At 53.7% G+C, this 10,271-nt stretch overlaps 2 protein-coding genes across 4 annotated transcripts in view; both read left to right on the top strand.

The window, feature by feature from the left end:
* The window catches only part of LOC105474167 (phosphoinositide-3-kinase regulatory subunit 6), a 68,482-nt gene extending 63,710 nt beyond the window's left edge, over nt 1-4,772 (top strand). For 2 of the 3 annotated variants that reach the window (XM_011728643.2, XM_071082342.1), the window contains 2 exons: nt 3,336-3,448; nt 4,046-4,772. In XM_011728643.2, the coding sequence (XP_011726945.2) occupies nt 3,336-3,448; nt 4,046-4,202 (270 nt within the window). In that variant the 3' untranslated portion in view covers nt 4,203-4,772. Of the gene's footprint in view, nt 1-154; nt 274-3,335; nt 3,449-4,045 lie in introns of those variants that run through there. The other variant, XR_011615368.1, reaches the window with a different exon arrangement.
* A 3,031-nt stretch (nt 4,773-7,803) lies between these two features.
* Nucleotides 7,804-10,036, top strand: LOC105474159 (major facilitator superfamily domain containing 6 like). Its single transcript, XM_011728630.2, has one exon. The coding sequence runs from the start codon at nt 8,080-8,082 to the stop codon at nt 9,838-9,840; it is 1,761 nt and encodes a 586-aa protein (XP_011726932.1). The 5' UTR covers nt 7,804-8,079; the 3' UTR covers nt 9,841-10,036.
* The last annotated feature ends 235 nt before the right edge of the window (nt 10,037-10,271 follow it).

Here is a 10,271-nt window from a genome sequence, read left to right as displayed (position 1 = left end):
AAGTGGACCTATTTACCCCTCTGTTGCATTTCCTCTTTCAAAGTCAGTTCCTTAAAGTGGTTTCTGTTTTTAACGACCTCTTTAGACAACCTGGTCAGGGGCTTTTTGAAAGTCTAAACTTACCACTTCAGCAAGTTCTGCTTTATCCCTACAGGGACTTGCTAGGGGAAAATTCCAGCAGCTGTGCTTTCCTCCTAGAACCGGGCAGGTCCACGTATGTGTGTCGTCCAGATAGACTGGATGATAACCACTGAGCAGGAAGGGGAAGCTCATGGTGAGCTGCAGTGAGAAGGCAGAGACAGTTGGAAGAACAGTATGGGGCAAGGGTATTGTGGCTGGCTCTGTAAGTTTAAGGGTCAGATATGACCTTAGCTGGATTGGAAGTTTGAAATAGAAAAGAAGTGGCAAATGGCCGGGCGCGGTGGCTCAAGCCTGTAATCCCAGCACTTTGGGAGGCCGAGACGGGCGGATCACGAGGTCAGGAGATCGAGAGACGATCCCGGCTAACACGGTGAAACCCCGTCTCTACTAAAAAATACAAAAAAAAAAATAGCCGGGCGAGGTGGCGGGCGCCTGTAGTCCCAGCTACTCGGGAGGCTGAGGCAGGAGAATGGCGTAAACCCGGGAGGCGGAGCTTGCAGTGAGCTGAGATCCGGCCACTGCACTCCAGCCTGGGTGACAGAGCAAGACTCCGTCTCAAAAAAAAAAAAAGAAAAAAAAAAAAGAAAAGAAGTGGCAAATAAAGCAGAAACAGAAGAATTGGGGCTTTGGGGTGTGGAAAACAAGAAGCCGCCAATAGGGAACAGGAGACAATTAGCAGCACTTTGCCCATTCCTTAGTCTTACGGAGAGTGGGATCCTTTGCAAATTCTGCATCTGGCCCTTTCCACTTGTTCCCCTGGCTTCATTTATAGACTAAAATCTAAGACTCTTGTGGTCCTTATGGGCCAAAGCCAAGCAGGTAGAGTGTGTCTAGGTGTGCAGACCACAAAGGGAAATGAAAGGCATCTGCCTACACCGCAGGCAGAGTGGGAGGAGGCTCAGAGACTGTGTGTGATTACTTAGAAGGCGGGACCAGGTCCATGGGCAGGTCATGGAGGCCCAGATCCTTGATCCTTGATCATGGAGGCCCAGAGACGCCTAGAGCAGCCTGATGCTACAGAAAGAACACCAAGTTGAGAGTCAGAGAGCTGGCCCCATAGCTACCACTGTGCACGCTTCAGTGGGTCACATTCAATCCCCAGTCTCCTAACCTATGGAAACCGTGCATCTCTCTCACCAGGTGCAATCAGTTCAGGTGCAATTCCAGTCACTATGGCAAACAGAATGCACCTGGCTTTCCCCCACCCCCAGCTCATGCAGCACTTCAGCCCCCTGCAGTCTCTCCAGGTATTTTTGGAAGGTCACGAGTGACATTCCTGTATCAACGGTCATTCCGTTAGCTGTCCAGTCAGTGCCCACTAGGTTCCACTGCCTGCCCCCTGACCACAACCTCCCACCGTGGCTGACAGCTCCAGAGCACAGAGCGCTAAAGGTGCCACAGGCTCTTTTTTTTTTTTTTTTTTTTGAGACAGAGTCTCTTTCTGTTGCCCAGGCTGGAGTGCAGTGGTGCAATCTCGGCTCACTGCAACCTCCACCTCCCAGGTTCAAGTGATTCTCCTGCCTCAGCCTCTCAGGTAGCTGGGATTGCAGGCATGCACCACCATGCCCGGCTAATTTTTTTGTATTTTTGGTAGAGATGGGGTTTCACCATGTTGGCCAGGCTGATCTCGAACTCCTGACCTCAGGTGATCTGCCCACCTTGGCCTCCCAAAGTGCTGGGATTACAGGCGTGAGCCACCGTTCCCAGCCAAGGTGCCACAGGTTCGGTTGGCACCAGGGGAGAAGCCCCCTCTCCCCTGAGTGTTACCCTCTGTCATGGAGTCGCCCCGTCCTACAGAGATTTTGTTAGATCTGTCTTTACTCACAGCTCACCCATTCAGACGCACAGGAGTCTATGCATAGTGGGGTGATAGGCGGGGCTTGGCCTAGGGCACAAACCAAGAAGAGAAAGAACCCACAGTAGGTTCCCCTTCCCCTCTGACACCTGGGACTTCATTGCTGAGTCCATTAGTCATGCTTGGCTCCTTCTTGGAAAATTATAATTAATAAGAGTTCTTAACAGTGTCTTGGGCTCTGTTCCAAGCACTTGATATATACGGTCTCATTTAATTTTCACAACAATCCTAAAAGGTAGCACAGAGAGATTAAGAAACATGCTTAAAGTCACACAGCTAGTAAGTGGCAGAGTTGGGATTAGAGCCTGGGCAGCCTGGCTTTGAGACTATGCTCTTACCCTCCTCCTGGAGTATCCCACACGGCCTGTCCACAGAATTCTGGCTGGCCTACCCCCATCCCCGAAAAGTTCAGCTGAAATGCCTGGGCATGTGCGAACCCCCAGTTTAGGCTGCTGCTCGTGCCTCTGCTAGGTGACATGGAACAACTCAGTGGTTGTTCTCAGCCCTGCCTACACTCAGGAGCTTTTTAAACAATGCCCGTGCCTGGGCTCAACTCCATGCCACTTGAATCAGAATCTCCAATATTATGTTTTTGAAAATTGATTCTTATGGGCAGCCAGGGTTAAGAACACTTGAATGAGATGGTCTCTGAGGCCTCTGGCAATTCCAAGGTTCTGTGGTTGTAAATTACCCAAAGTTGCTTTCTGTGCGTGGAATGAGCCACAACCTCTGAAAGCTCCACCTGAAACCCACAATCCTCCTAGTTCTCTGCCCAATAGGAGGCGACCTCTCTGGAGCTACTCCCTCAGATTAGGAGTTATAAGGATGCCTGGGGATGCTTTCCTTTGGCCTGGTCTGAGGCTTGGGGTCTTTGTCTGCTTTCTAGACCCTCTGTGTCTGCGGCAGGTAAATAATGTTGTATGCGATTTAATGCTGAGAAGCAGGGTCAAGACTTTTAAAATCCCTGAAATATCCCCAAATTCCATATACATTAACACGCCTGGCATAGAGGAGATGCTTGGAAAATGTTGAAGAAATCAGCACTCAAGTTCGGGTAACTTGGCAGCCTGGCAAGCACTCTCCACAGCATTCCCATTTGTGTTCAGAATCAAGGACAACAGGTTGGGAAAAGAATTGGAGAAACGATGTGAGATCCAAGGGCAAGGGCAGCCTCGAAGCAGTTTGTGCAGGGTTGTCACTCCTCCGTCACTTGCAGGAGGAGAGCTGGGGACTCCGTGTGCTGGACTGAAGAAATACACCAGATTCCAGGGTAGGAGACGTTGGCAGGGCCACCTGTTGAGCAAAGGTAGCACTCACGTGTGCAATCTCTCTGCTGTAGATGGTGACCAACACCTTCAGGACGAACAATATCCAGATCCAGAGCCAGGACCAGAGGCCGCTGACATTGTCACTGGACAAGGACGATCAACGCACTTTCAGGAACGTGGTCAGGTGAGGCTGGGCCTGCCACCCCTAGAGGTCCAGGGCCCGTGGGACAAACCGAAGCAGGAGCCAGCTCCTGCCATCTCCCGCCTCTAGCTCAAGGCACCTCATCGGAGGTAGATCCTGTGGCCAGGCAGGTGTCCTTGGTGAGGATGGACTGAGGCCACTGCCCTATGCCTTGAATCCAGGAAGTTGAGGCAAATGAATGGCAGACCCAGGGCAGCAGCTGCTACTGCATTTTCCCCAGATGCCTCTGCATACACTCAATCTGCAGCCTCCTGATCCAGCCCCCTCTGCAGGCACGGGCCCCTCCCACACAGGCTCACCTTCAGTGGCATCTGTGTCCCAGTTAGCCGACCCTTACTGGCTTTCCCTCGGGAGGTGTGTTCGGGTAAGGGAGGCATATGCAGAGTTACTTGCTCCAAGTGTCTCCTCCTCTCCCAGTGAGCCCCAGGCCCAGGTTGTTCTTTCTCGTCCTGACTCTTCCTCTTTCTTCTGTAGGGCCACCTCCTCCATGCCCTACAATAGCAGCTCTGCCTTTCAAATGCCCTAGGCAGATCTGATCCCTGAGACGGGTCACCTGAGCTGGTCTCTCTCCACCCACAGATTCGAGGTTGCTCCCTGCCCAGAACCATGTTCCGGGGCCCAGAAGTCCAAGGCGCCGTGGCTCAATTTGCACGGGCAACAGGAGATGGAAGCGACCAAAGCCACACCCAAGCCCCTTCTGATGCCCATCAACACATTCTCTGGCATTGTCCAGTGAGCCTGCAGGGACAGCAGGCCCAGGAGGAAGGATACACTACCCCACCAACCCCAAACACTCACACCAACAGCCAGAGCAAGGCCCAGCTCCACACGGCAGCTTTGGCCTTGACCAGGAGCCAGCGAGTGCCTGGGAGCACAGGGAGCCTGCCGTGGGGGCCGTGACGAGGAAGGGCCCACACGGAGGTCTACAGATAGTCCGGGCAATGCCACAGCTGCTTGAGAACACGCACACCAAGCCCAGCTTCTCACACAAATGTCTACGCCTTCATTTAACTTCAATTCCCACTTCTCCCACTGTCTTCTCCCACCCAAGCTCCCCACCCAGCCCGTAAAACCAGGGTTAGAGTTGCTGTCTTGGCCAGAGCCCTGTGGCCTAGGGGAAAATGGGAAAATGGAAAGCGGGGAACAGCAGTGGCACCACCTCCCTCCCAAGTCTCTTCCCTTCCCACTCTCAGGCCACTGCCCACCTCACCCAGTCCATGCAGGTATCTCTATCTGACATCAGAAAAATGTCAGATTCAATAAATGTACACAAAGTCTTTCTGCTTTCATTGCACACCTGGCAATCTTTATATGTTAATAGGAATCATCAAGGCAATCCTTTATATAACCCATTGAGTCCACTTGGGCCAGGTCAGAGTTCTGTGAGGTATAAACTGGTGTGTTCTGTCTCCTGCCCCTTACTTGCCCTGTCACTGCTCTGGAATGCAGTGGCGCAATCACAGCTCACTGCAGCCTCGACCTCTCGGGCCCAAGAGATCCTCCCACCTCAGCCTCTCAAGTAACTGGGACCACGGGCGCATGCCACCATGCCCTACTACATTTGGGATTTTTTGTTTTGGGGCTTTTTTTTTTTTTTTTTTTTGACAGAGTCTTGTTCTGTCGCCCAAGCTAGAATGCAATGGCATGATCTTGGCTCACTGCAACCTCCACCTCCTGGGCTTAAGCGATTCTCTGTGCCTCAGCCTCCCAGGTAGGTAGGATTACAGGCATGCACCACCACGCCCTGCTAATTTTTGTATTTTTAGTAGAGATGGGGTTTCACCATGTTGGCCAGGTTGGTCTCGAACTCCTGACCTCAGGTGACCTGCCCGCCTTGGCCTCCCAGAGTGCTGGGATTACAGGCATGAGCCAGTGCACCGGGCCATTTGGGCTTTTTTTTTTTTTTTTTTTTTTTTTTTTGTAGAGATGAGGTCTTCCTAAATTGCCCAGTCTGGTCCTGAATTCCTGGGTTCAAGGGATCCTCCCACCTTGGCCACCCAAAATGTGGGGATTACAGGCATGAGCCACCACACTGGCTAAGCCAGAGATTAAAGACATCAAAATTCTTGGCTTTTATATTCAAAAACTTACATCCAGGTGTAAAATAGAAAGATGAATGACACATCTTCAGTTTCTTCATCCCCAGAAATAGGTATGGTGTGGGGGGAAAATAACAGAGAAAACCAAAATGCCTGGACTTGAGTCCTATCACCTGGACAGAGTGCCAGGGGAAGACGGTGGGCATGGGGGTAAGGTGAGGATGGTAGAGGATTCCCTTTTAAGTTTGGGAATCCAAGAATAGAGAATAGGGCACTTTGCTTTGGGCCAAATTGCCCCAGGAGTGGAAGCAAGTCTGAATGGCAGGACACCATCTCAGTGAGTGTAGGATGGACCACCTGGCGTGCAGAGCCAGAGGGGTCCGAGGTCAGTCTTAGAGAGAGTCCCTGTGCCTGTACAGGACATGGGAAGCAGGCAGAGATTTTCTCGGGTAGCTGAAAGCAGGCAAGCTCAAAGGGAAAAGGGTGCAGCTGCAGGCAGCCGTGTGGAGCATGGCACCTGAAGGCCAGGTGCAGAATTGTGGGCACCTCCACAGACTCCAGCATGGCGCAGTGAGAGAGGGAGCCTGGGGGATGCCATTCACTCCATTCTCACTGCCCCCACCCTGACTGATGGTTTTACTTGCCTGAAGCAATCCAAGAGTTCAGCCCAAGTTCCTGGGGCAACGTGGGCAGCCAGAGGCTGGGCGGGGCCCATGGTCTAGCTCAGGGTGCATCCTGCAGGCGTCAGGACATGCCCCTCGCACACCTGCACATGTCCAGGCACATTGGAGTCTGACACCTGCCTCCCAGTGGAGATGAACCCAGGACAGGTCAGGACTGAGAAGTGGATGGATGCGCTATCTTCCACTGAGGCTGCCCACAGCAGAACCCAGGGAGGGGCGGGAGTAGGGCAATCATTAGTGTGACTGAGGTGGTTTTAAACCTGAAATGATTGCAGTAGCACTGAATTGGAGTGAGTTTACCTGGAGGAGACTAGATTTTATTTTTCCTGCCGTTGGCGCGATGTAAACGGATTCATACCAATTTGATCGCTTAGTCATTAGGTTTTCAGTAGATGTCTGCAGAGTTTACCAGTTATTTAGGTTAACTGAGGCCTCTGGGCCTCCCTCCAACATACTCTGTACCAGCTGATAATGAAGGCAAGTCACAAGTCGAATTCCGTTACACATACACATGTGTTGGCAAATCATTCCGCTCCACCCCCAGCCAAATTAGGTGCTCTGAGCAAACCCTGTATGAAAAGTTTACCGAATCAGGGGCTGCACACTGGACCATTTTGAAGCAAAGCCTACAGCATCCTTCCAGAGGGTTTGGACTAGTGACATCTCTAGATTATCATACCCTGTTCCAGCAAGAGAGGAAGTGCCTTCAAAAAATTATACCCAATCCAGGTGACTTGGACACCACCAATTTAACCAGTGAAAAACTATTTCTAATATCTATTATGTTCATTAGTGAAGACACTTCTGTTGATTTAAGATTGTTGACATGCTTGTATTAGCTGTCTCTGTCTTTTTGATGAAATGCTAGCTGACCACCTCAGGTGTGTGTACTCTTAAACAGGGCACCTGAGTACCCTTAGGTGTAGGTTAAAACCGTGCACCTGGGGACTGCCATGTGCTGGCGGATCGGCTGCAAGGAGTTCCCCTGGACGACTGCCATCAGCTGTCAGCCCTCCTTAGGGATTGTCCCAGCTGGAGACAACCGTGTCACCCGAGGTCATGCCACTTCCGAGGGCAGTGCACATCCAATGAAACAATTCTAGGCTCCTGGGACAAAAGTACCTTCTTTCCTGGAGCTTGGATTCTGGTGGAGACAGACAATAAACAAGGTCAACACATGAAATATAAGCCCGTAGTGCCTTGGACAGTGATAACGTTCTAGAGAGAACGATTAAGTAGGGCAGGGGAGTGGGAGTCTTGGGGGTGGGGTGTGGACAGGGGTATGGGATTTGCGATGTCAGAGTGGACCGGGTTGATCTCTGTGGTTGGTCACTGATCAGGGTGCATTCGAATAAAGACCTGAGGAAGATGAGGGAGAGAGCCTGGTGGATACCATTCATTCCATTCTGGTTCCCCGCAAGCCGACTCTGACGGTTTTACTTGCCTGAAGCAGTCCAGGCGGTTAGCTCAGGTTCCCGGGCTACACTGGCAGCCAAAGGCCGGGCGGGGCCCACGGCCTAACTCGGAGCGCACCCCGCAGGCGCCCGGACGCGCACCTCGCGCACCTGCGCACGTCCGCGCAGGTGGCCAGCGGCGGCGGCCGGACGTGGCAGGTGCGGCTCGCAGGTGCGCTGGCCCCGCCCCCACCTTCGCCTCCGCCGCGCCTCTCCCTCCGGGCGGGGCCACTTTCGGGCCAGTGGCAGGACCTGGGGGCGGTGGCCGGGGGCGGCCGTTGACCTGGTGACCGCGGCGCCGCCCCAGACCGGGGGCGCAGTCCCACTCGCTCCGAGCCCCGGGCCCCCGAGCCTCCCTCCCGGTGGACATGGGGCCGCGCCCGCCCTGCGCCCAGCTCCGCCCTGCGTCGGCCCGGGCCTGACAGAGCCCGGCAGCCATGAACGCCAACCCCCGGTGGGACATCAGCAGGGCGCTGGGGGTGGCTAAGCTCTTCCACCTGGTGTGCGGGGTCCGGGAAGCCTGCGTGACCCCATTCCTGACTCTCTACCTGAGGCAGCTGGGCTTGGCCGCGCCCTGGGTGGGCATCCTAATGGGAACCAAGCACCTAATCGCTGCCTTCTGGGCTCCGGTCTGTGCCTTCCTGGCCAAAAGCTACCGGAAACGGAGAGTGCTTCTGATCGGCTCCCTGCTCAGCTCGGTGGGGGCCAGCCTGCTGATGGTCCTGATCCCAGCGGCGGACAAAAATCGGATGCACCTCCCTTGTAATGGAAGCAGCGGCGTGACCAGCACAGACGCACTCCCGGGGGTCACACTACGTGTGAACATCACCTCGGCCCAAGGGCCTGCCTCCAGGCACCCAGCCAACAGGACTGCAGAGGTGGAAATGCCTGGTTTCAGAAACCCACCTGGTGAAAGTGACCGAGAAACTTTCCGTGATCCGCACGGCTACGTAGCGCCCTCCGTTGAAGGAGCTAGGACCACATCCCAAGTTCTCCTCCATCCTGTCACTTCGGGGCTGAAAGATCATCCCTGGGAAGTTACTTTTGAGATGGTCAAGACAGCCCTCCCCTTGCTTCCTGGGGGGAAAGGGCCCGGAAATCCAGCCAATTTGTCAGGGACCAAGGGGAAAGCCTGGGCTTTTGACCTGTCCTTGGGAGGGCTGCGGTGGACTTTCATCCTCTCCTTGGGGTCCATGGCGTTCTGGGAGCTGCTGGCAGCACCTCTGGAGCAGGTGGCCGATGACAGCCTTTATGAGTATCTGGATTTTGTGGATGCCACTGACCGATACAGAAGCCTGTGGGTCTGGAGGTTACTGGGCATGTTGGCAGGCGTGTGTGGCATCGCAGCCTTGGTGGGGCAGCTGGACTGCTTCCTGATGAACAGCGGCCCCCTGGGTGTGGTCCACTTCTATGGGTACTCGGTGGTCAGCACCCTGGCCTTACTGGTGAGCATTTTCTTTCCCATTCCCATCTGTCAGCGGTGGGAGCCCAGCTACAAAAGCATCAAAGCACTGTCTATTGTGGGGAGCGACCCCCGCCTCATTCTCCTCGCCTTCACCGTTGTTTTGACAGGAGCCATCGTCAGTACTGTCCAGAACTTTCTGTTCTGGCACATGAAGGACCATGGGAGTGGCGAGCTGGTCATGGGTTTCTCGGTGGCCCTCAGCTTGCTGGGGGAAATTCTGCTTCATCCGTTCAAAACTGCATTGCTTAGGAAACTGCCCAGGGTGGGCCTGGTGGGGCTGGGGCTGAGCTGCCTCGCTGGGCAGCTGCTCTACTACTCTTTCCTCTGGAGCTGGTGGTCTGTCCTCCCGGTTCAGATCTTGAGTGCCATTAGCAACGGGGCTCTGTGGTGGGCTGTGGGGGCCTCAGTGGAGGACCTGGCCACTCCCCGCATGGAGAGGGCTCTGAGTGCCTTGTTCCGAGGCCACTTTTACGGGAGTGGCTGTAGCCTGGGCAGCTTTGTGGGGGGTTTCGTGGTGATGCGCTTCAGCCTGGCTGTGCTCTACCAGGCCTGCTGTGTGGCCCTGTTGCTCTGGTTGGCCTTGCTCCTGTCCATACAGCAGAGGCTGCCTCAAGAGCGGAAAATCAAGTACTCGAAGCTGCTGTCCATGGAGGTGAGTGACACCAGTGACTCTGAGCAGGGGACAGAACGTGACTGGCTTGTGAAGGCCATGAGGGAGGAACACTCAGACTGAAAGGGCTGAGAAATCCAGAGTGTGCTGATCGAGGAAGGAATGAATGGACTGAACAAAACTCAGCCTGCTGAGGACAGAAACCTACCTGGACTGCAGGGAGTTGGGGAAGAGAGGGTGGGTCTATGCTGGAGGCCCAACAGGATCATCTCATTGCATGATTTTCTTTACTTTTGAAGTAAAAGCAGATTTAACTTTTTGCCATTCGATCTTTTTTAAATAATGGAGGAAGAATATATTTGCTTTTTTAAAAGTTCCCTGTGTAGTCACCATATGTTGATGTATAAGGTTTGCAAAAGTCCTGACTTGGGTGCTGTTGAATTCAGCAATGGCTGAAGCGATCAAATCAAACTGTCACTGCCAGGAAGACCATGGGGACCTTCAGGATTCAGTTGGCAGAGAGGGCAGATGACTTGGATGAATCATGGCATTCC

Source organism: Macaca nemestrina, chromosome 17, assembly GCF_043159975.1.
Source record: "Macaca nemestrina isolate mMacNem1 chromosome 17, mMacNem.hap1, whole genome shotgun sequence".
In the NCBI taxonomy this organism is placed as follows: domain Eukaryota; kingdom Metazoa; phylum Chordata; class Mammalia; order Primates; family Cercopithecidae; genus Macaca; species Macaca nemestrina.
Note: the sequence above shows the minus strand (reverse complement) of the source record. Positions and strands in the feature narration are given on the sequence as shown.